At 40.4% G+C, this 26384-nt stretch overlaps 2 protein-coding genes across 2 annotated transcripts; both read right to left on the bottom strand.

Annotated features, from left to right (window-relative positions):
* Positions 1–1551: 1551 nt before the first annotated feature.
* LOC306657569 (olfactory receptor 4D2) lies at positions 1552–2487 on the bottom strand (the record flags this gene model as incomplete). The annotated part of the gene is made up of 1 exon (XM_079133709.1): positions 1552–2487. The coding sequence occupies one exon, from the start codon at positions 2485–2487 to the stop codon at positions 1552–1554; it is 936 nt and encodes a 311-aa protein (XP_078989835.1).
* A 13975-nt stretch (positions 2488–16462) lies between these two features.
* LOC306657489 (olfactory receptor 4D1) lies at positions 16463–17398 on the bottom strand (the record flags this gene model as incomplete). The annotated part of the gene is made up of 1 exon (XM_079133545.1): positions 16463–17398. One exon carries the CDS (start codon positions 17396–17398, stop codon positions 16463–16465), a length of 936 nt encoding a protein of 311 aa, XP_078989671.1.
* Positions 17399–26384: the final 8986 nt, after the last annotated feature.

Raw genomic sequence — 26384 nt, 5'->3', positions numbered from 1 at the left:
TCACACTTCAGTCACAGGACCTGTATATTCCCCAACCACAGGGAACACATGGCCCAACTTTAGCCAATCAGATTATTCTCTTTGGACTTTGGAATTTGAACCCTAACAGACTCAGTCAGTCATCGGCAGTAAGCAAAATGGAAGGGTCAGGTTTGGGGGTTGAGATCCCCATTTGGGCCACATGCAAGATGACTATGTCAGCAAGGAGGGATGCAGGAAGAAAGGGGAACTTGCTACGTTGTTCCTGACAGCTTCTCACTCCCACAGTACCTGACTCCACTCTTCACCTGAGAGCCCTAAAATAAACCCCCTCTGTTTATTTAAGGTCGTTTGGGCTGCAGCATCCAGCAACTTAAGCCACAACTTGCTTTTTTTCTTCAGCTCTGCCTGATAACCTCATCCCAGCCCCCTGACTCTGGAATCAGAGTAGAGATACAATGGGTGTGTAGCAAAGAGCTCCAGGCAGGGAGGAAGCAAGGCACACCAGAGAAATGGAAAAAGAAGAGGCCCAGATGGAGGTAAAGAAACTGAAATGACAGCAGTTGGTGTAGGAGGGAGTCAGAGGAGGAAGGAGGAGTGAGAGGAGAGAGACCAAGGAAGTCAGAGTCAACAAACCACTATTTTATAGAAGACATTCTTTGGATCCAGTATTGCATCGGGTCTGAAACGCATATTTGCAAATGTGAATGAAAATAAAAGGATGAGCTATCAAATGCACAGATCTTCTGATTCCCATTCGTAAGAAGTGTTGAGTCTGTAGCAATAAGTAGTCCAATTCTAACAGACATGGCCCTGAATGTACACTCACTATTATGCCTTTTGCCCTTGGATGTGTTGTATGACCCCCACCCTCTCTGCCTCACTCACTTCCAAAACACGGTTTGACTGATGAAAGAATAAATGTCATGGATAATAATAACAATAATCCTTGCAAAGTTTCTATGATTTACAAAATACTTTCTCACACATTTTAAAATTTTGAATTGTATAGCAAATCTGTGGCATTATTGGGACTGGTATTGTTTTACATAACTTAAGGAGACCAAGAGAGTTTAGTTAGCACATCCAAAGTCACTGGTTTGAAAAGTGAAAGATCACAGCTACCAATCCAGGACTAAGACTACAAATCTAGTGGTCTTGCCAATACTCTGGACTCAGAACAAAAGGAGATGCTGGAAAGAGAAGCAATTTAGAGACAATAGAAAAGCTTTAGGGAAAATGTTGCCATCATAAAAAGAAACTTGGATCAGGAAGGAACAAAGGAGGGTGTCTTCTCCAGGGACAAGTAAACATTTCTCATTGTTTCAGAAGCACAAACCTTAGCTACAAAGAGAAAGCATCCCTTTTTCTAAAAACTGAGTAAGTTGTTCCGTGTCAAAATCCGAGTGCACGCATGCGTGTGTGTGCGCGCGCACACACACACACACACACACACACACACACACACACCACTAGATGATTCTCCTGACACATGCTAGGAGTTGAGCAGATGTAGTCTCTCTCTCCATTTTACAAAAGGAATAGGTCAAAGAGAAGTGACTGATTCCATAGTCACACCTTTTTACAAACCAGCCAGTGCATCCCTAATCTCTTCACTGCTGCCTGCATCTCCTGGTTCCTCAGGGTGTAGATCACAGGGTTGAGCATGGGAGTCATGACCGTATGGCTGATGGACACAGCCTTGTCCATGGGGAATGGGGTGAAGGGTCGGGCATAGAGGTAAATGCTTGGAATGAAGATCATAGATACCACGACGATGTGGGTGGTACAGGTGGAAGCTGCCTTCCTTCTCGCCTGCCCTGGGTGGAACCTCAGCATCACCAGGATGACCAAGTAGGAGATCAGAAGGATGAAGAACCAGATGACATCCAGCATCCCACTGTTGGAGATCATGAGGAATTCTAAGAGGGACGTATCTGTGCAGGCGAGTCTCAACACCTGGGGAACGTCACAGTAGAAGTTATCCAGGATGTTGGGGCCACAGAAGGGCAGTGGGAGCATCAGAGACGACTGGATTATGGAATGGACAAAGCCTCCTATCCAGGCTGCCACCACCAGTCCTGTGCAGAGCTGCGTGCTCATGATGGTGACATAATGGAGAGGCCGGGAGATGGCCACAAGACGGTCATAGGCCATCACTGAGAGGAAGAAGACCATGGCACCTCCCAGAAAGTGGAAGAAGAAGATCTGGGCCATGCATCCCTGGAAGGAGATGGTCTTCTTCTCAGAGAGGAAGTCCACCAGCATCTTGGGGGCAGTGACTGAGGAGAAGCAGAGGTCTATGACAGCCAGATTTCGGAGCAGGAAGTACATGGGTGTGTGGAGCTTCGAGTCTGAGGTCACTGTGCCTATGATGAGGAGGTTTCCCACAACGGTAGTGATGTAGACAAATAGGAAGAGCAGAAACAGGAAGGGCTGAAGCTCCTCAGTCTGTGAGAGCCCCAGGAGGACAAAATCTGACACCCAGGTGAGGTTCTGTGGTTCCATGGTGTCTTCTCTATGCAGCTAAAGAAAATGAAACACAGACATAGATGTTTGAAGTCACTACTTGCCCTGTGAATGCTCAGGGACTCAGACTAAGCTGTTCGGGCCCACGTGATGGGCATTTGCACATGCAGACCACGGCACCCGGTGCTGCTGTCTCTGAGGGGTTCACATGTGGGTGCTAGAATACACACTCGTGGGATATCTTAAAGTTATCCAGAAAGATATGTAACTTGCCTTTCAAAGATTGAAATAGTGATGGGCAAACACTTGGAGGAAGGCAGATCTGGATTCATTTCAGGTCCTCCATTTCCTTGAGATCGGACTGAGCCTCTTACCTGTTTTGTCAGGATCTCAGCTTCCACATCCGGAAGGTGGGAATTAAAAGACTTTCTTTACAGAATTTTCTGTGGGCGTAAATGGAATGACACATAAAAGTTTCTAGAATGGTGCCTGGCATAATAAACAGTCATCCCTCTCCTCTGTGAAGAATCTGAGTTTGAAATCATCCTCCTTCTTCCGGTCTTCAAGATTTTGACACAACATTTAACAACACATCAGAACGTTAAGACCTTTCATGCGCCTTCTTTTCCTCCGCAGTTTAATCATAAGGTCCTAGAGACATGCATCTTAATTTCACAATTTATTTGTACCCCTATGTGTCCATTCTTGTCAGTTGGCACTCAGTGAGGATATGATGTTGACTGTAGGGTGGATGAATAATTATAGGAGGTCCAAGTCCTTGTGGAAGAACCTCTGGACCCAGCCAGATTCCTGGGTTATGCAGTTTCTTCCCACTCCCACTTACTGGGTAAGTTTCCACAGGACATAGGTGGAGGCCAGAGAGAGGTGGAGTAGAAAACGCACTACATTAAGAAGCAGATGATGGATATTGCTTGAAGGTGACCGAGTTCTTCTGAAAGGACAGCAACTTTAGAAGATTTACTGAATCTAAGGGTAAAAGAAAAAGGAAGACATTGAATGAAAAGAAATGGGAATTGATGACGTACAGGAGATGAAAGGGCAGGAAATGGAGTGACAGAACAGGCAAAGGGTGGGGGAGTGGAATGCTGGGGTTGGGAGAGAATGGGCCCATTTGGAGAAGCACATGGGGCGGGAGTGAGAGCGACAGGGTGAGGAGTAAGTGGTCTCCCACGTCATGACCCGTCTCAGTCTCCCCCTCCTCTCCTCTCACAATCTATTTTCTTTCCTTTTTTTTTTTTGAGGGGGCGTACTGGAGATTGAACTCAGGGACACTGGGCCACTGAGCCACATACCCAGCCCTATTTTATATTTTATTAGAGACAGGGTCTCACTGAGTTGCTTAGCGCCTCACCATTGCTGAGGCTGGCTTTGAACCCTCAATCCTCCGACCTCAGCCTCCTGAGCCACTGGGATTATAGGCATGCGCCACCACACCTGGCTACAATCTATTTTCTAGATAATTCTTTTCTCCTCCTTCACTTCCATGTGCTTCCACTCCAGTTCTTTTACACAGCTTCCCAGGAGACGTTTCTCAGCGCTGATTGGATCATGTCCCTTTCTTATTGTGATCTTTAATGATTATTTAGTGTTAAAACTTTAATGATTATCTAGTGTTCACAGCTTAAAACTCAAACTCTGAGTTACCTAAAATGCTCTGTGACTAGAACCAGGGGATAAAAACATACCTACACATGTGCATGCAGCTCCCTCTCAGAATTTCATACAAAGCAATAAAATATTGCCTCCATATAACTTTCTAATCAGTATCTCTGTCTCCCAGGAACTGATTATTGCTTAATGAATTCATAGTTCCTACACATGACATCTGTTTGGTTATTACCATATCTTTAGTAATAATTCCTGTTTCCTTAAATACCTTTTGCTGTCTTCTCAACATAAAAGCACTGAGATATCACCTTCTCTTCAGCTCCTTCCCCCGTTTCTCCCTTACAGAATTAATTTTTCCTTCCTCTGAGTTCCAATAATATTTTACAAATACCTCCATTTTAGCACTTACCATTTTTTCCTGTGGCCTGTCTTAACTAGATTAGAAATTCAATAATGTAGTAGGTTCCGCATCTGTGGCAACGACTCTGTGATTTAGTAGTTACTCAAAAAATGTTTACCAACTTAATGTATTAGCAGGTAATTATGTGACATTGTTCCACGTGCCTATGTGGAGAATTTCACAGTGATTTTCCTCATCCTTTTTGTCCATTGCTCTCAGCATCTTCCCTTTAAATCACAAAGTCAATTCTATGTTTGGTCGTTTTCATGGTAACCTGGAGCATCCATTTTTTAACAACACATTCTACCTGCTGTACTTCCTGGCTCTCTCCTGACACAGTTGACTCACTCACATCAAGTCTATGTCACTTGTTTCTTACTCCCACCCTCAGCAGATGTTGCAAGATCCTTTTTACAGTTGAACTATGTGCAGGTGAGCGAACTCTGTCCTCTCACCTCCTTTCAGCCCAGAATGGAACTTCAGGTCTTACAGCTTCTTGGAGATCATTTGCTGCAGCTTCCCAGCCCCTGTCCATTCCTCATGTGTACTAGCAACCCTGAGACCCCAGAGGAAGTGGTGATCACCTTGGGAACAACTATTGGACAGGGCTCAGGAATCAGAGCTAGGCTAATTACCACTGGGGCCAAGGGAGTGATGGGAGTTGTTTAAAAGTTTCTATAAGGGGTGGCAGGGAGGAAAAAATAACAGAATGAATCAAACATCATTACCCTATGTAAATGTATGATTATGCAAATGGTCTGCTGTTACTCCATGTACAAACAGAAACAACATGTATCCAATTTGTTTACAATAAAAATAAATGTAAAAAAAAGGAAAAATTTAAAACAGAATATTATTGTGAAAATTTAAAAAAAAGTTTCTATACATCTGGAAACACATACTCTTTGAGAGGTCTTCCTTGGGAACCCAAAGTACCAAGAACATTGGAAATGTAAGAGATTTTTAGAATGTGGGATTTGCAGGAAAACACCCAGAAGGATGAGACCATCTTCAAAAGAAATGGGTTCTCTGGGAGTTTTGCAAGAATCTATTTCTTAGATCATTGGTTTTTACTCTTGAAAGAATCGCCTGAAGGGTTTGTTAAAAGACAGACTGGTGTGCCCAGGCCAGACTTTCTCATTTGGCAGGTCAGTGGTAAGGCCAAGAATTCTACAGATTCAAGGCATTTGTAACATGTTTTCTGTTAACACTGGTGTACCTATTCCAGGGAGCGGACACTGAGAACCAGTAACTTGTTCATCAGCATGATAGACAGTTCTCTCATGGCTTTGTCAAGCTAACTGGTTTGATTTTCCTTCCTTCTCTTTCTTCTTCTTTTAAACGGAGTTGATCTTTACTTAGGCAGTCATAGGTAGGAAATTGTATACTGCAACGGAAACTTAATATCCCATAAACCATGTCCTTCCTTCTGCCATCCAGACAACCACGGTTAATTCGTCACTCATATCCCATTCTATTTGCACCAGTTATAAGGTGTTTGCATTCTTCACATGCTAATTATTACCCTCATTAATAGAGTAGTTGGTACAGGAACCCATAGATGTTCTCATTGCGAAGATTTGATTAAAAAAAACTCAAATTAACTAGAATTATAAATAGATGTGCTATAAGAATGCTGTGAATTCTGAAGCAGAGTTCTCTTCCAGGTGAGGAGATGAAGATCCCGCCTCTTGATGGAAAGAACGAGAACATCATATTGTGAGGAAGCACATGCCGAACGGAAGCTGCTAATGTGGAACTCTCGGGAAAATACAGTAAGGCACAAACCAGATTTTCAATTTTCAAGAATTTTTTTCTCATTTCCTGATTGTACCTTTAGGAAATGTAATCTTATTTTGTGAATCTTGTTTTGATAATGTTTCTTAAAGTTTCCTTGTCTATGTCTTGACTGTATTCATGTTAATTGGCACACCGTACACCTCTGTGGCAACAGAAATTTATCTCTTACAGTTCTGGAGCCTGGGATATCTGAAATCAAGGCACGGGCATGTCAGGCATCTCATGAAGGCTGGCTTCTGGCTTACAGACAGCCGTCTTCTACATGTCCTCATGTAGTGGAAGGAGGAGGGAACTCTCCAGGATCTCTCTTATAAGGGCACTAATCCTGTTCGTGAATGCTCCACCCTCATGTCCTAATCACCAACCAGAGGACCCACTACGGAATACCATTATGTGCGGAAAAGGTTTCAGTGTGTGAATTTGGGAGGATACCAACATTCAGCCTGTAATTGTTACCATCAGAGCAAACCGGATCAAGTGTACAGGAAAACTCTTTGTTATTTCTTACAACTTCAGGTGAATTTACAATTACTTTTAAATTAAACTTAATTAAACCTTTTTAAAGTTTTCTTCTGTTTTTAAAATTTTCTTTGTTTCCTTGGAGTTCCTTTTCTTGGTTTCTTGGGTTTTTAAAATTGTTTTAGTGTCTGCTTTTTTAAAAAAAAATTGATTCATTATACACAAATGGGGTACAACTTTAGTTTCTTTGGTTGTACATGAAGTAGAGTCACACCAGTTATGTAATCATATATGTACACCAAGTAATGATGTTTGTCTGATTCTATTATTTTTCCTTCCCCCATCCCCTCCCCACCTCTTATTTTCCTCTAAACTATCCATTCTTCCTCCATTCTTGCTCCCCCCACTTATGTATCATCATCCACTTATCAGAGAAATCATTGGGCCTTTGGTTTTTTGGGATTGGTTTATTTCACTTAGCATGATATTCTCCAGCTCCATCCACTTACCTGCAAATGCCATAATTTTATTCTTCTTTATGGCTGAATAATATTCCATTGTGTATATATACCACAGTTTCTTTATTCATTCATCTATTGAAGGGCATCTAGATTGGTTCCACAATCTAGTTATTGTGAATTGAGCTGCTATAAACATTGATGTAGCTGCGTCACTGTAGTATGCTGATTTTAAGTCCGTTGGTATGTATAAACCAAGATCTTCTGTGAAGTGTCTGCTCATTTCCTTGGCCCATTTATTGACTGGGTTATTTGTATTCTTGATGTAAAGTTTTTTGAGTTCTTTATAGATTCTGGAGATTAGTGCTCTATCTTAAGTGTGTGTGGCAAAGATTTTCTCCCACTCTGTAGGCTCTCTTCACATTGTTGATTGTTTCCTTTGCTGAGAAAAATCTTGTTAGTTTGAATCTATCCCAATTATTGATTCCTGCTTTTATTTCTTGTTCTTTCTGAGTCATGTTAAGGAAGTCTGGTCCTAAGTCAACATGATGAAGATTTAGACCTACTTTTTCTCCTATTAGGTTCAGGATCTCTGGTCTAATTCTGAGGTCCTTAATTCATTTTGAATTGAGTTTTGTGCCAGGTGAGAGATGGGGGTTTAGTTTCATTTTGCTGGAAATGGATTTCTAGTTTTCCCAGTACCATTTGTTGAAGAGGCTATATTTTCTCCTTTGTATGTTTTTGGCACCTTTGTCTAGTATGAGATAACTGTATTTATGTGGGTTTGTCTCTGTGTCCTCTATTCTGTACCATTGGTCTACATGTCTATTTTGGTGCCAATACCATGCTGTTTTTGTTACTGTTGCTCTGTAGTATAGTTGAAGTTCTGGTATTGTGATACCACCTGCTTCCCTCTTCTTGCTGAATTTATCAAATGCTTTTTCTGCATCTACTGAAATAATCATATGATTCTTAACTTTAAGTCTGTTGATGTGGTGAATTACATTTATGGATTTCTGGATGTTGAACCAACCTTGCATCCCTGGGAGGAAACCCACTTGATCATGGTGCACTATCTTTTTAATATATTTTTGTATGTGATTTGTTAACATTTTGTTAAGAATTTTTGCATCTGTGTTCATTAGGGATATGGGTCTGAAGTTTTCTTTCCTTGATGTGTCTTTGTCTGGTTTTGGTATCAGGGTGATATTAGCTTCATAGAATGAGTTGGAAGGGTTCCCTCCTTTTCTATTTCATGGAATACTTTGAGGAGTATTGGAATGAGTTCTTCTTTGAAGGTATTGTAGAACTCAGATGAGAATCTGTCTGGTTCTGGGCTTTTCTTGGTTGGTAGGCTTTTAATGAGTTCTATTTCATTGCTTGAAATTGATCTATTTAAATTGTGTATGTCCTTCAGATTCCAGTTTGGATGGATCATATGTCTCTAGAAACCTGTGCATGTCTTCAAGATTTTCTATTTTGTTGGAGTATAGATTTTCGAAGTAATTTCTAATTATGTTTTGTATTTCAATAGTGTTTGTCATGATATTTCCTTTTTCATCATGAATTTTAATAATTTGAGTTTTCTATTTCCTTCTCTTTGTGAGTGTGGCTAAGGGTTTATCAATTTTGTTTATTTTTTCAAAGAACAAACTTTTTGTTTTGTCAATTTTTTGAATTATTGATTTCTTTTTAATTTTATTGATTTCAGCTCTGATTTTAATTATTTCCTGTCTTCTATTATTTTTGGTGTTGATTTGTTCTTCTTTTTTCTAGGCTTTGAGCTATATTGTTAGGTTGTTTATTTGTTGACTTTTTTTTCTTTTATTGAATGTGCTCCATGCAGTGAATTTTCCTCTTAGTACTGCTTTCATAGCACCCCAGAGATTTTGATATGTTGTATTATTGTTATTGTTTACCTCTAAGAAGTTTTTATCTCCCCCCGTTGTCTTCTGTTATCCATGCATCATTCAATAGCATATTATTTAGTCTCCAGGTGTTGGAGTAGTTTCTGTTTTTTATTTTATCATTGATTTCTAATTTTATTCCATTATGATATGATAGAATACAAGGTAGTATCTCTATTTTTTGCTAAGAGTAGCTTTGTGGCATAACATATGGTCTATTAGAGAAGGATCCATGTGCAGCTTAGAAGAAAGTGTATTCACTCATTGATGGCTGGAATATTCTATATATGTCTGTTAAGTCTAAATTATTGATTGTGTTATTGATTTCTATGTTCAATTTTTGTTTGGAAAGTCTGTCCAATGGTGAGAGAGGTGTGTTAAAGTCACCTAGTATTATTGTGTTGTGGTCTATTTGGTTCCTGGAATTGAGAAAGATTTGTTTAATGTACATGAATGCGCCATTGTTTGGGGCATAAATATTTATGTTTGTTATGTCTTGCTGATTTATGCTTCCCTTAAGCAGTATGAAATGTCCTTCTTTATCCTTTCTGACTGACTTTGACTTGAAGTCTGCTTTATCTGATATGAGGATGGAAACCCCCACTTTTTTACTGAGTCCATGTGTGTGGTGGGTTTTTTTCCAATCCTTTCACCTTTAGTCTCTGGGTATCTTTTTCTATGAGATGAGTCTCTTGAAGGCAGCATATTGTGGGTCTTGCTTTTTAATCCAATCTGCCATTACATTGATGAGTTTAAGCCATTAACATTCAGATTTATTATTGAGATATGACTTGTATTCCTGATCATTTTGGCTTATTTTTGGCTTTTAACTTGACTTGATTTCTCCTTTGGGGTAGTTCCTCCCTTCACTGATTTACTTTGTTGTTTTTCATTTCTTCCTTTCTTACATTTTGCTGAGAATGTTCTGTAGTGCAGGCTTTCTATTTGTAAATTCTTTTAGCTTTTGTTTAGCATGGAAGGATTTTATTTAGTTGTCAAATCTGAAGGTAAGTTTTGCTGGGTATAAGATTCTTGGTTGGCATCCATTTTCTTTTAGAGCTTGAAATATGTTGTTTCAGGCCCTTCTAACTTTTAGGGTCTGAACTGAGAAATCTGCTGATATCCATATTGGTTTTCCCCTATATGTAATCTGATGCTTTTCTCTTGCTGCCTTTAAAATTCTATCCTTATTTTGTATCATGGGATTTTCATAATAATGTACCTTGATGTGGATCTGTTGTAATTTTGTGCATTTTGTGTCCTGTAAGCCTCTTGTATTTGATTTTCCATTTCATTCCTCAGGTTTAGGGAAATTTCTGATATTATTTCATTGAATAGATTATTCATTCCTTTGGTTTGTATCTCTGTGCCTTCCTCAATGCCAATAATTCTTAAATTTGGTCTTTTCATGATATTCCATAATTCTTGGAGGTTCTGTTCATGATTTCTTACCATCTTCTCTGTTTGATCAACTTTGTTTTCAAGATTAAATATTTTGTCTTCATTGTCTGAGATTCTGTCTTCCAAGTGATCTAGCCTTTTGCTTATACTTTCTATTGAGTTTTTAATTTGGTTTATTGTTTCCTTCATTTCAAGGATTTCTGGTTTTTTTTTTTTTTCAGAATCTCTTTCTCTTTATTGAAATGATCTTTTGCTTCCTGCATTTGCTCTTTTAACTGTTTATTGGTGTTATCATTCATTGCCTGCATTTGCTCTCTTATTTCATCATTTGCTTATTGAATCATTTTAATTATGTACATTCTGAACTCCCTTTATGGCATTTCTTCTGCCATGGTGTCATTTGATTCTATTGATATAGCATCTAGGTTTGTTTGGGACACTTTCTTCCCTTGTTTTCTCATGTTGTTTGTGTATCTTGATTGCATATTGCTTGATGCATACAAACCATATGCATCCTTAACCCAAATAGTCCCTACTAAGATATTAACCATATTGTCTTAATAAACAGAGATGATGAGTTTGATTATAATCTACAGCATAACCAATAGGTTTGCAATAAGGACCATAATTTCTAATGGTGGACAAAGAGGATGGGGAGGGGTCTAGGATATAACCTTAATGAGATAAGAAGTGAGTCTATAGAAGTACTATGTCATAGGAATAGTGAAAGCGGAATTAAAATAAATTGGTTGTTAGCATGAGAAAAGGGAGAAAGAGTCTCCAAGGAAATAAATAAGAGGAAAATAGAGTGAGAAAAATTTTAATCAAAGAAAAGTAGGGATAATAGGTATAATAGGAATAATTTAATAATACTATTAATTTTAAAAATCTACAATAAAACTATATTGTACTGTTCAAACCTCCTAGTCTTCAGTAGCCTGAAGCCTGAGAGGAACTTGATAATGTGGTGTCCCAAGAAGGGTGCTGCCCCACTAGGGATGGTGGCCTCCAGGTCAGGAATAATCCATGCTAGTAGGCAGAGGTGACCCCACGTGTTGACAGATGATTAGTCTCAGTATGGCGCTAGACCGTGTGGGGTGTGGGTGTGACTGTGGGAGCTCGGGCAGGTCTTGGCACTGGACTGGGAGGCTAGGCCAGTTTGTGACTGGAAGCACTGCATGTGTGATCAGGGCTGAGAAACTGTAGGTCTCTTGAAGGCTGATTAGGTCCATTGATTTTACCAAAAGATCCCTGAAGGCCAATTTGGAAAGATGTCCTGGAACTGTTTAGTATCTTTAAATAGAATCCTTCTGGTTTTTCTCTAAGGGCTCAGATGTTGGAATTCTGCATTGGGGTGAGGGAGAAAACTAGGAGTGGGGTTTCCTTTTGCCTGTGTAAGCACTTTCCAGCCCTGAGCCCACTAATCTTACTCATGTTACTTGTTGGCTTCACTAGGCTTTTGGTTTTACTAGCCCTGTACATGACAGAGTTTTCTGTATTATCTTCTTAACTTTGTATAAATATTATACTGAGACTTTCATAAAATGATGCATACCCTAAAGGAAATAGAATAAATAGACAGAAATAAAGAGAAATCAAAAATAGATTCTGAAATTGTCAAAAGGAAAGAGCAGTAAGGAAGAAAAAGTGAAACATCTCTCAACATCAGATAATGTTCAAGGTACTTGGAGAATTAAAAATGAATAATGTATATATTATGGCTTAGATATGAGGTGTCCCCAAAAAACTCAGGTGTGAGACAATGCCAGAATTTGGAGGGGTGAAATGATCAGACTATGAGAGCTACAACCTAATCAGTGGGTTAATACACTGATATGGATAATTGGGTGGTAACCATAGGCAGGTAGGGTATGGCTGAAGCAAGTAGGTCACTGAGGTATGCCTTTGAGATTTCTGTTCTGTTCTTGGTGAGGGGAGAGTTCTATCTATCTATCTATCTATCTATCTCTCCTGCCCTCCCTCCCTACTTTTATCTTTCCCTCTCTTTCTCTTCTCTGTTTCCTGGTTGCCATGTCCTGGGCTGCTTTCCTCTGTCATGCCCTTCCATCATGATGTTCTGCTTCATCTTGATCTCAGAGCCATGAAGTCAGCTGACCTCTGAAACTATGAGTCAAAATAAACTTTCCTTCCTCTAAGTTGTTCTTGTTGAGTATTTTGGTCACAGCAATGAAAAAACTGACAAAAACAGCAATTGGTACTGAGAAGTGAGATCATTGCTGTGACTAACCTGACAGTGTAGTTCAGAAGCCTTTGGAACTGGTTTGCACAGGAGAGGAATTTTTGAAAAGCTTAGAGATGCAAACTGGAAAAGCTTTAGAATATTGTAAGTGGAGGTTAGTGGACAATTCTTGTGGGGGCTAAGAAGACCAGAATGCTGATAGGACTGTGGACAATAAAAACTGAACTCGTGAGGCTTCAGAGGATGACTCTACTGAAAATTGGACTAGAGGACATTCATGTTACATTCTGCCAAAGAAGTTGTCCACATTTCCCCGTGTTCTGAGATTTTCTGTGATGCTGAATTTAGAGGTGATGGACTAACTAATCTGGTGAGGAAATTTTATGGAAGAACAATATTTAGGTGGTGGCATGGATATTGCTGTCATAATCAGGAGCAGAAAGCAAAAGCAGAAAGATTTGAAAAACTTGCTGTTTGGCCAGAAAAGCACAAGTAAAACAGGGCTAAGGAAGTTGTGGTTGTTAAAGAGATTACAGCCACTAAAGGGTTGCTAAATACTTTAAAGAGAACAATAGGAAAGATGGTTTGAGGGCATCTCAGCAATTGGCCAGACCACACTCAGAACAGGCTTAAGGGTGTAAAAGTAAAAATTCTTTTGAGAAGAGACCATGGGGGCACCCTGCCTGCATAGGGCAGGCGGTAGGGGTGAGGAAGACCTAGGATATTGTTTCACTGTGCTCAGTCACTCAGACACTCAGAGGCTGCTACAACCTTGTTCCCAGGATACTCGACTAGTGCTCAGGATGGTGGCAAACAACCACATAGTGGTTGGCATCAACCACATAGTGCTAACTCTGCAGGAATACAGGATGCTGGAGTTAAGGGGTCATGGAGCTTTCCACCAAGATTTCAAAGGAAGTTCTGGGAAGCCATGCAAAGTACAGAAGGATTGAAATCCCTGATACATGAGGATGCAAGAAGGTAGCTAAAGCTGCTGTGGAGACCCCCAAGATTAAGAGATACCAGTACTATGGAACATCTGCTAATGAAAGCTGTAGGAATCAAATATAGACAAGCCAATATAGAAGCCATGTGTGCTTCATCCAGCAAGACAAAGGGGCAGAGCCACACAAGAACTTTGGAGAGAATATCACTGTGCTGTATGCCCCAGATGAGGGATGTGAAGCTACAGAACACGTTTGCCCAGTTGAATTTTGATCTTGTTTTGGTGCCATTCCTTCTTTCTGTGCCACTATTTATCCATTTCAGAATGGAAATGTTTACCCTGTTTACATTGTATATTGGGTATATGTAACTTGCTTTTGATTTTTACAGGGGAAAACATCCAAGAGTTTGCCTAGAGTCTCAGATGAGATCTTAGACTTGGAATTTTGATAACACTGAAACTGTAAGACTATGGGGACTTTTGGAAACAGACTAATTGTATTATGCATTATGAGATGGGTGTGAGTTATTGGGGGCCGGGGCAGAATGCTATGACTTACATATGAGGTGTCCCCCAAAAAACTCATGTGTGAGACAATGCAAGAAAGTTTGGAGGGGAAACAATAGGCTTGATAAACAAATTTAACCTAACCTGTGTGTTAATCCACTGATATGAATTAACAGGGTGGTAACTTTAGGCCATTAGGATATAGCTGGAAGAGGTGGGTCACTTGAAGCATGCCTTTGGGGTTATTTTGTCCTTGGTGAGCAGAGCACCCCCCCACCTGGTTACCATATTCTGAGCTGATTTCCCCTGCCATGCCCTTTTCCCATGACCTTCTGCTTCACCTCTAGCCCAGAGTTATGGGGTCTGCCAACCAAGGACTGAACCTTGGAAACCATGAGCTGAAATATACTTTCCCTCCTCTAAGTTATTCTTGTTGGCATTTGGTCATGCCAACACAAAGCTGACTCAAACAATATGTCCCCTGTCCTCAATGAGATCTCATTCTAGTGTGGGAAGTTTAGAAGAAAGGCAAAGTATACATGGGGTATAGCCTTGGAACTAAAATCACTCACCTAAACTTTAAACTCTAATAGCCACAATCCTGTACTTTTTGAACCTTGTTCCCCAACCATGTTAAGCCATCCTCCTCTCAGCCACGACATCCAAATGAAGAAAATGCTATGTTAGATAATATTTTGTTCTGTTATACTACTACCAAAAATAACTGAGACTCAGTAATTTATTAAGAACAGAAATTTATTTTCTCACAGCTCTGGAGGGTGAGATCAAGATCAATACCCTGGCAGGTTCAATTGTCTAGAGAGGACTTCTTTTTTCTTCTAAGGTGGTGCTGTCTTGCTGCATGCTCTGGAGGGAAGGAATGTTGTATCCTTGCATGGCTAAAAACAAAGGACAGTCAATCCCATTCACAAGGGAGAAACCCTGATGGCTTAATCTCCTCCAGAGTCCCCACCTCTTAATATTGGCCAATTGTCTTAAACCCATTTTCTGCTGCCATAACAAAACACCACAGACAAAGTGAATTATAAAGAAAAAATTATTTATTCCTCACAGTTCTGGAGGCTGGGAAGTTTTATATCAAGTTGCCAGTATTGTATGAGGGTTTTCTGGCTGTGTGATGACATGGCAGAGGATACCACATGGAGAAAAGTGGTAGCATTAGAATTCAGGTCACTTTTCCCGATTTTATGAAGTCACTAATGCCACCATGGGGGTGTGTCACCCCCATGACCTCATCTAAGTACCAAAAATACTTTCAACATGTGAATTTGGGTATTAAGTTTCCAACTCATGAAATTTGGGGAAACACATTCAAACCATAGCAGGTAAGTAACACATTTTGAAGACTATCCAGGAAGTATTTAGCAGAGAAGGAACAAAAGCAAAGGGAATATGACATTACAGGAAATACTTGGACAATGTTAAAAATCAGAGCACTAAAAAAAAAAAAAAAAAAGTCAATGCACCACCAGGAATGATAGTGCACACTGTGATCTCACCTTCTTGGGAGGCTGAGGCAGGAGAATCACAAGTTCAGAGCCAGCTTCAGTGACTTAGGGAGGCACTGAGTAACTTAGCGAGACTCTGTCTCAAAAGAAAAAAATAAAAAGGGCTGGGGATGTGGCTAAGTGGTTAAGCACTTCTGGATTCAATCCCTGGGAAGAAAGGAAGGAAGGAAGGAAGGAAATAAAGAAAAGAAAAGAAGAGAAGAGAGAGAAGAGAAGAGAAGAGAAGAGAAGAGAAGAGAAGAGAAGAGAAGAGAAGAGAAGAGAAGAGAAGAGGCAGACTATTTCCTAAATACCACTGTGGAGAACAAGGTGGGGAAACAGGGAGCAGAAAATAAATTTCATTTCTTTGTCTCCTGGAGTTGAGACAAAGCAGTTGATCACTCATGAGACATACATCTATGGATGAAGAACTGTCTAGGTTCCTCCTTGTGGTCATGGGAGAGTCTGAGTTTCAAATACCATCCATATCTTCTGGCCCTGAATTTGAAGTCAGAGGAAAAATCTTTTCTCCTTATTTGCTGCTCATCTTCGAACAAGTCACGACTGAATTTTCTCATTAGTGAAACTCTTTAATATAATAACGATATATCTGCTGTCAATTTTATGGGAAAAAAAACAAGATTAAAGTGTGAAAGCCTGACCTAGTATACGACACAGGAGGTTTTTAAGAAATATTAGTGTAATATGACTTGTTGTACTTTACAGACTTGTTGCCGTTTTTCACATGAGATAGCAGAAGTTCAGAGAGATTTGTCTTTGAAGTCAACCTACTTAAAGTTCACTCCTTGCTACAAATCACTAGGCGTTTGCCTAGTCTCTTCATGGCTGCCTGCATCTCCTGGTTCCTCAGGGTATAGATCATGGGGTTGAGCATGGGAGTCATGACGGTGTAGCTGATGGACACAGCCTTGTCCAAGGGGAAGGGAGTGAAGGGCCGGGAGTAGATATAGATGCAGGGAATGAAGATCATAGAAACCACGATGATGTGGGTGGTGCAGGTGGAAGCCGCCTTCCTCCTTGCCTGCCCTGAGTGGGACCGTAGCATCACCAGGATGACAGTGTAAGAGACGAGGAGGAGGAGGAACCAGATGAGAACCAGCATCCCACTGTTGGAGATCATGAGGAGCTCCAGGAGGGATGTGTCTGTGCAGGCAAGTCTCAGCACTTGGGGAACATCACAGTAGAAGTTATCTAGGACATTGGGGCCACAGTAAGGCAACGGGAGCATTAGAACCAGCTGGACAATGGAGTGGACAAAGCCCCCTGCCCAGGCAGCCACCACCAGCCCCACGCACAGTCGAGTGCTCATGATGGTGATGTAGTGGAGGGGCCGGGAGATGGCTACATATCGGTCATAGGCCATCACTGAGAGAAAGAAGACGGTCCCACCTCCCAAGAGGTGGAAGAAGAAGATCTGGGCCATGCATCCCTGGTAGGAGATGGTCTTGGTCTCATGAAAGAAGTCCACCAGCATCTTTGGGCAGGTGACTGTGGAATAGCAGAGGTCGATGACAGCCAGATTTCGGAGCAGAAAATACATAGGCATGTGGAGCCGGGGGTCAAAAGTCACTGTAACCATGATGAGGAGGTTTCCCACAACAGTGGTGATGTACACAAACAGGAACACCAGGAACAGGAATTTCTGGAGCTCCGGAGTCTGTGAGAACCCTAAGAGGACAAACTCTGACACCCACGTGATGTTCTGTGGTTCCATGTGGTCTTCCCATGTGCCTAGAGAGAGGCAAAGCAAAAAATTTCAATCATTTTTCTTTGAAGGGTCAGGTTTGAGTGGATCAAAGTCATTGTTGAGTGCCATTCTGAGGATAAGTACAAATTCAAAGCTCCCAGATGTATCGTCCTGACCACACCCTATGTTACATCATAGGGACGTGTTCCCCGCTTTGAATTGTGCTGTCCTTGTCCACAGGTTTGTCTGATTCCTTCATATCGGCTGTGCCCAACATAGTGCCTCTGAATCACAGGCGCCACACATCTACGCGAATCAATTACTAAATGAACAAATGCATCATCAAGTACATATGACCACAAACCTCAGCCACCTGTGTGCGTAAATCTGGAGAGGATGTGAAGTAGAAATCAACATCATGGCAGAAGTTTGAGGGGATGCATGGGGCTCATTGTTGAAGGAGGAGAGGTGTGTGTAGAAGAAATTGTCACCTACAAGTGCAAACGTAAATGTAAAGAGCAAACTGGTGATGTTGGGATAGTGAAGCTGGAATGATTAGCGTGTCTCAAACTTTTCCTTGGACTTCACTAACGGCATGTGTTGCCGTGGGTCATCTGCAGGAATAACTCAAGCTCGTTTCAGTTTCCCTGAACTCCCATATTTATATTTGAGATTTTATGCACATTTTCTATAATATACATATAGTTATTGCTAGACAGTTTTGGGAAGTTTTTTTTTTTTTAATTTAAGAAGTAGTGTGATTTGTGAAACTTTGGCAATACCAAGGTGTTAGTAGAAAATAGAGGCTTGGAAAAACATTTTCTTTAGTTCAGTAAGTGAAAATTTGAGAAGACATTCTGTTGAAAAATAATCTGAGTTCTTTGGTGGTAAAGAATTTATTCCCCTTGGGTTATACTTTTCCAGAACTATTTTCTCTAATTGTTCAAGAAAATTTGTCTTGAACCCTGTGCTGCCGGACAATAGAACATAAATAGATGTCTCTTCCCTGATCCCCACCTGAACCTTGGGAGGGGCAGTAAGAGTTGCACTGATCTTCTTACAAGGGAGTTGAATGAATATATGAGAAAAGATCCCAACCGATCTCTGTAGACAAATATAAAACAGAATTGTCTCTAAAAATTATCTACGAGGGATTACAGAACCCCAAATATTGTCACATTTATTATCATATAAAATTTATATTCATCCTCAAATACTTGTATAAAAATGATGATCCAGGAAGATGCACTCTTGATTCAGTGTCATAACCAACTTTCAGCATTAAACCATTTGAAAAACATCCTTATGGGCAACTGAGAACCTCTGCAAATTCTTCAGTGGGAAATGGTGTGGCAAAACAGGGTTAGGATAGGCTGGCTCCAGCACACCAGGGCAGGAAGCACTGAGACAGCAAGAGTGGACAGACCCTTTCTGAGGCAGTAGTGCAGCAACCAAGACAGAGGGCAATGCCCTCTCATAACTGGCTTGCATCCTTGCCTGACCATATGACATCAAAGGAAGACTTGGTGGGTGGCAGTTTCAACAGCATGACTTGGTCTCTCTGAGACAGTCCCTGTCCTCTGACCCTACACTCCCAACCCTCTCCCTCTCACTTGATCACTGACTTCTGAAATGCCAAGAGCATACTTCATCATTTTATCTTATGTCCTTTATCCCGATTAAGAGTATGACTTCCAGGCACAGTGGTACATACCTGTAATCCCAGCACCTGGGAAGGCTGAGGCAGGAGATCACAGGTTTGAGGCCAGCCTCAGCAACTTAGTAAATCCCTAAGCAACTGAGCAAGACCTTGTCTCAAAATTAAAAAAAAAAAAAAAAGAACTGGGGATGTGGCTAAGTGGTTAAGTGCCCCTGGGTTCAAGCCCTGGTACCAAAAAAAGTAAAAAGAAAACTCAGTACACTACTCTTTTTACTTGGTGGATATATAAGTATTTCCATGGTAGACATAAGATGAAAAGTCAAGGATTCTCTCATTTTGATCCTGATATCTTTGTGTTTCTCGAACATTTTTACTTCGAACTATTCGTAAGTCATGGTGGAAGAAATGGATATGAAAATAACATGAGTGGATTTTATCACCCAGAAACATAAGTGATACAAAACATGATTTCATAATTCTTATAATTGTATATATAAAATTTATTTTATAATATGCCTGATATAAGTTTCACAAAGCAAATGAAAAATCATACCATCATACCATCACCCCACTCCCAGGTACCAGGTAGCACATTCAGCTCTGTCAGCAATTTACCTGTTAGTATAAATGAATTTCCATTCATTCCTGAGAGCTAATTATGATTTCAAGAGATGTGATAGACATGAGGTCCCAATGCTAGAAGATGCCACTCGTGAAATGTTGAATGATTCAAACTTATCTTTTTAAAAATTGTTCATGGCTTATTATTACCTATGGAAAAAAGAATTCATACTTATTTCAAATTCACTAGTCATTCAAGATGTTAAATTAAAATATCATAAGGAGCAATTCATTTCTTGAATTATCACATTGATAACTAATTTTTAAAACTTGTAATATGAGCACTATGGAAAGTTTGGGGAAATAGTAAATTACTGGTAGTGTAACCATTCTGAAGACAATTTGAAAATATGTACTCTCTGAGCACTAATATCTCTTCTGGGTATCTGTTTAAGAGAACAAAGACTAATTTTTTAAATGTGTGGTTAAATGTGTGCTGAGATGTTCATCTCAGCATTATTGTAGTATTGATAAGCTAGAACAACGCAAATGCACAACTATAAGACGTTGGCTAAATTAAATATGGTGCTTGTGAAATACTAGTTAGCAATAAATGTGTGTCCTAAAAATACATTTAATTATATGGGATTTTGTCTTACCATGTAGTGCTGTTGGTTTAAATGAAGAATTACAAACATTTTGTTAAAGTATGTTATGTTTTATGTCCTGTGTATCCTTTATATGTTCTAAAGGCAAAAGAAAAAAAAAAAGAAAAATCAAAATGTTAAGTGGTTACATCTGTAACCACTGATATATTGACTGATTGAATACATATTTTTCTCCTTTATGATTCTTTACATTTCTCATATTTTATAGCCATAAAGTTTTAATAAAACCCCCAAAGAAGTACTACAATCAAACCACAAGGGAAAAAAAGAAGGTTGAAGAGCTTCCTGGAGTTGCTCCGCTCCAGGGCTGTCAAGGGCTAAAGGCAGCCCCGGAGCGGAAGGTGCAGATTTCAGGGAAGAGGAAAGCTCAGCGCCGAGGGAAGCAGAGAGGAAGGAGAGGCGAGGAGAGGTGCAAGTGGTGGGAGAGGGCATGTTCCCCCGTGGACAGAAGGAACCGCTGCAGAACCACCCGGCTCCTTCCCTCCTGAGAATCAGTTCTGCCTCACAGTTCCCGGGGTCTCTTTTAACAGGCACATCCGTTGGCAGCACTGGGCCCTTTCTCGTCCACATCCTTGCACCACGTGGCCCTGTGAGCGATCTATCATCAGCCTTCTATCATCCTTCTTATTCCTTCTCTACCCCAACTCCACATTCCCCTCTGGCCCTATTTCAGTCTCCTATCCCCTGGTCCAGCTAGACTTCTCCCTTGCATTCTGCGTGTGTTGCCACCAAGGCTATTAGCTCTTCCTCCCTCCTGACTGATTGCTATGGGCTTCCAAGAGCCTGCCTGCCTCTCGGTTGTGCTCCATTATAACCACGCCCTGCAATACCGTAAACTTCCTAGAAGGCAACTTCCCCCTTTAGTTCAAAATGCTTTCAAAAATTCCCACGGCTCTTATTATCAATGGGAAAGGGCTCACATTTGCATGGGTCTTTAGGAGCTTCCTTACAACTTGCCTCAGCCCTTTCTTTCTAGACCTATCTTCCACTTACTAGAAATCATCTACTGTTGTAGTAGAAGTAATTGTCATCATAGTAAACATTTATAGAGTGTTTGCTATGTGCCAAAATGAACATTTTAAGTATTATCCTACTTAATTCTCATATATTAGTCTCATGCATATAAATTACAGTACGTCAATAATTCATATATATTCATACATATAAGAACTGAGGCTTAGCCAGGCGCAGTGACTCATACCTGTAATCCCAGAAGCTTGGGAGGCTGAGGCAGGAGGATAGTGAGTTCAAAGCCAGCCTCAGCCACAGCAAGGGACTAAGCAACTTGGTGAGACCCTGTCTCTAAATCAAATGCAAAATAGGGCTGGGAATGTGGCTCAGTGGTCCACTGCCCCTGAGTTCAATCCCCGGTACCCAAAGCAAACAAACAAACAAACAAACAAGAACTGAGGCTTACAGAGGTTAAATAACTACCCCAGATCACACTGAGAATGACGAGCAGAGCAGGGATTCTATGCCAGATCTGACCAGCCCTGAATCTCCACTCTGACCACCATGCTCTTCTTCCTTTCTCCCCTCTAAGACTCCTCCACTTCAACCAAGCTGATCTCCTCCTTGGTTCCTCTTAGTGCTTTTCACCGGTCAGGTTCCTGCCCCACCTGAACTGCCTTTCAGTCCTGATTACCTTGCTGAATTCTACCCCTCTTTTTTGAAGTTTATTTTATTGGTTCTTCTTAGTTATATGTGACAGTAGAATCCATTCTGATGAAATTATACAAGCATAGGATATATCCTATTCTAATTAAGACTCTATTCTTGTGGATGGGCACAGTGGTGGGGTTCACTTAGGTCATTCCATATGTGTACGTAGGAAAATCATGTTACATTTATGCTACTGTCTTTCCTCTTTGAAGGGTCAAGGGTAGTCAGCTGTTCTATAACATTGCCATGTGCTGGCAGTTTTCCATGATGATGGTCCTGTCACCTCACATATGTTGTGATTTCACTGCAAGTCCAATAAATTGAGTGCAATGTAGTGCCTAGAGCCTTTCTCTAGATGGTTCCAAAATGACTGCTTGATTATCTGATGGTGGATGAAGTGGTACGATGGGCCAGGCCACTGAGAGTTGAGAGCAGAGGAGACGCTGGATCAAGGAGTGCAGTACGAGAAACATTGAGGGGAATCCAAGACTCCTGACCAGATTTGTGAACCTACAAGCATCATCTTAGCACAGTCAGCACTCTTTCCACAAACTTGCAAGAACCTTTGGGGATGCTTCCTCCACCTACATGCACAGAGAGTAGGTTTAGAGGGATTCTAGACAGGAAAGGAGAAAAAGAAATATAGGGGAAGGACATGGGTGTGTGGGGAAAGGAAAGGATTCCAGACTCCTTTCTGCTGTTCCTCAGTCATGTCCTCCATCAGTTTCTGCTCTTAGGAAATCAGTCCACGGAGTACTGAGAGAGAGGAGGGGAGGAGGAATAAGTAGGCTCCAAAAATAGTAGTGAAGCTACTCTGTGGTCATTTGGGAAAAATAACAGGTTTTAATAAACATAAGTTTTAAGAACAGGGAGGCTAAGGTGGAGGGGTGGAAGCAGGAAGGAATGAACATCAGGAGTGAGTGGGAGCGATGGCAGGCAGGAGAAGGAGGAAGGTGGAGAAAGAGAAGAGGATTAAAAAGGAAACTTAGAGGGTGGGGAGAGTAAGAATAAGACCTGGTTGCATTTTCTCCTATGGGTAGGAAGATGCTGCAGTGTGGATGTGGGAGGCGGGGAGAGAACAGCGCATGTCTATATTTTGCTCTCTCTCCCACCCTCTGTCCTAAATTCCACCCAACACATAAACCAGTGTAGACAAAAGTCTTAGTTCTAGATACAAGTAATTCTTCTCAAATGCCATTACTCCAGAATTCTTGCCCAATGATTCTTTTTTTATAAAGGGGTTGTAGTTGTAGATGGACAGAATGCCTTATTTTATCTGTTTATTTTTACCTGGTGCTGAAGATTGAACCCAGGGCCTCATGCGTGCTAGGCAAGCGCTCTGCCACTGAGCCACAACCCCAGCTCCCAGTGACTTCTTTATACCTTCCCCTCCCCACACTTGTCTCACAGCAGGCTTTGGCAGGAGCTTCTCAGGGTTGACTTGACCACGGGAAGGACACTGGAGCCTCACCTACCTCCAGCCCAAAGGGGCCAAGGACATTCCGAGCCTCCCATCTTCTAAGTCACCCTTCTGCAGCTCCATTCTTCCACTGTCCTCTCTCAGACCAGGAACACATATAGCATTGGCCTTAAGGGAAGGGATATTCCTCAGAGGACATTAACTTAGGCTTAATTCTTGAAGTGAAACTGAGCTCAGACTGCTGAAAGCAAAGGAGCAATGGGAGTTATTAAAAAGTCTGTGAACTGTTGCGTCAGATGCATATAATCATTAAGACTGTCTTGGGGCCAACACTTCAGGAGTACAGGTCACAGGACCAAGACGAAGACTAAGCCCTGAAGGGATGTGAATTGCCAGGGAGGGTTACTAGAACCAAAGCCCTTGGGGTCAGCACCACGGACAGCGCAATGTGTCCACCTTCTATTGCCCTTGTAGTTGGAAAAGTGATCTATGTCCTAGGACAGACAGTCCAGGTCACCCCATCCAGAGAAGCTCTGAAGGCTTTCTCACCTATGTTTCTCATCCCAACTTTTGAAATGCTCACCTCACAGCCAGAGTGACCTTTTCAATATAAACTAAGTTTCTTATTCACATACCATAAAAACTATTATTTAAAGTCAGGCATGGTGTCATGTGCCTGTAATTCCATTGACTCAGGATGCTGAGGATCAGAAGTTCAAAGTCAGCCTCAGCAATGTAGCGAGACCCTAAGCAATTTAGTGAGACCCTGTCTCAATATGAAAATATGGACTGTGATGTAACTCAGTGGCAAAGTGCCCTGAATGCAATACCCAGTGCCAAAAAAAAAAAAAAAAAAAAAATCCCTTAAAATGTACAATTCAATGAGTTTCAGTATTTTCACAAGCTTGTGTAATCACCACTACTATTTAATTCCAGAATACTTTCATCACTCCTAAAAGAAACCTTGTATCCTTTAACAGTCACTTTACATTCTGCTCTCTCCCCAGTTCCTGGCAACCAGTAATCTGTTTTTGTGTCTCTATGAATTCACCTTTTTGGACATTTCATGTAAGTGGAAATGGGTGTTTATGCATGTCTTATTTCTTTCACTTGTGTTTTCAAGTTTCATCTGTGTTGTAGTATGTGGCAATACTTCATTCCTTTTTTTCCACATTTTTATTGATGCATTATAGTTGTACATGATGGAATTCATTGTTACGTATTCATACATACACCCAATATAACAATATAATTTGACCAATGTCTTTCCCCAGAATTTCCCCTGGTTCCTTTCCTCTCCTCTACTGATTTCTCTCTCATTTTTATGGGGTTGTTCCTCCCCCTCACACACATACCTTTCTTTCTTCTCTAGCTTCTATGTATGAGAGAAAATATATGACCCTGACTTTCTGAGTTTGGTTTAATTTACTTAACCTAATGGTTGGAGCTTGAGATCATTATGTTAAGCAAATTAACATTTTCCTAATGTCATTCATCCTTATGGCTGAATAAAATTCCATTGTGTATATACTTCATTTTCTTTACCCGTTCATCCATTGACAGATACCTAGGCTGGTTCCATAGTTTGACTATTATGAATCGTGCTGCTATAAACATGGATGTATGCATTTATCACTGTAATATGCTGACTTTGGGTCATGTGGTGGTTCCATTCCTAGTCTTTTGAGGAACCTTCATATTTATTTTCAAAGTAGTTGGTACTAACTTAAAATCCCATCAACAGTGTAGAAGTGTTCCTTTTTCTCCACATCCTTTCCAGCATTTATTATTGTTCGTATTCTTTTAAAAATTTTTTGTAGTTGTAGATGGACAGAATACCTTTATTTTGTTTGTTTATTTTTATGTGGTACTAAGGATCAAGTCCAGTGCCTCACACATGCTAAGCAAGCACTACCATTGACCTATAGCCCCAGTCTCATGGTTTGTATTCTTGGTGGCTGCCATTCTTACTGGAGTGAGATGAAATCTCAGTGTAGTTTTGATTTGGGTTTTCCTAATTGCTAAAGATGTTGAACATTTTTTCAATACTTGTTGGTCATTTGTATTTCTTCTTTTGAGAACTGTCTGTTCAGTTTATTTTCCCACTTATTAATTGGGTTATTTTGGGGAGTGGGGGTTGGTGTTATGTTTATTTTAGTTCTTTATATATTTATATATTCTATCTTTATATATTCCAGATAGTGTCTGCTTGATGCAATCAGTGCACTAAAGTTTGGGGCATAAATATGTACTATCGTTATATCTTATTGATGGATTTTTTCCTTTATCAATATAAAGTGACCATCTTTATCTCCTCTGATGAATTTTGACTTGAAGTCTGCTTTGTCATATATGAAAGTAGTACTCCTGCTTGTTTGGGGGCTCCATTTGCATGGTATATCAATTTCCATATGTTCACTTTCAGCCTGTGGCTGTCTTCGCCTTACCTGTAGTCTCTTGAAAGCAACATATAGTTGGATCTTGTTTTCTAATCCATTTTGCCAGTCTATGTGTTTTAATTGGAGAGTTGAGACCTTTGCAGTGTTATTTTAGAGAGATGTTTATTACTGCCATTTTAATTTATTTCTAATGTCTAATTTTGTCCTTTTTATCATTTTCTTAGTTACTCTTCAAATGAGACTTGTTAATTTAGGAGCTCTGGGATTTGTTTTTAATTTCTTTTATGTGAATTATTTCTTTAAGTATTTTCAGTAGTGCTGGCTTAGTAGTCATGAATTCTTCCAGTTTCTGCTTATCTTGGAAGATTTTTTATTTCCCTCTGATTCTGAAGGATAACTTTGATGGATATAGCAATCTTGATTGACAGTTATTTTCTTTCAGGACTTGAAACACATCATTCCAAGATTTCCTGGATATTGGAATTTGAACTGAGAAATCAGAAATAATTCTGATTGACTTGCCTCCAAATATGATCTGACATTGTTCTCTTGAGACTGTTAAATTTCTGTCCTTGTTCTGTATGTTATGATTTTAATAACAATGTGTCATGGGGAGGTTCTTTTCTGATCTTTTGTCTATTTG

Source organism: Sciurus vulgaris (genome assembly GCF_902686455.1).
Source record: "Sciurus vulgaris genome assembly, chromosome: 3".
NCBI lineage: Eukaryota > Metazoa > Chordata > Mammalia > Rodentia > Sciuridae > Sciurus > Sciurus vulgaris.
The sequence above is the reverse complement of the archived record's forward strand: the minus strand, read 5'-3'. Positions and strand labels throughout refer to the sequence as shown.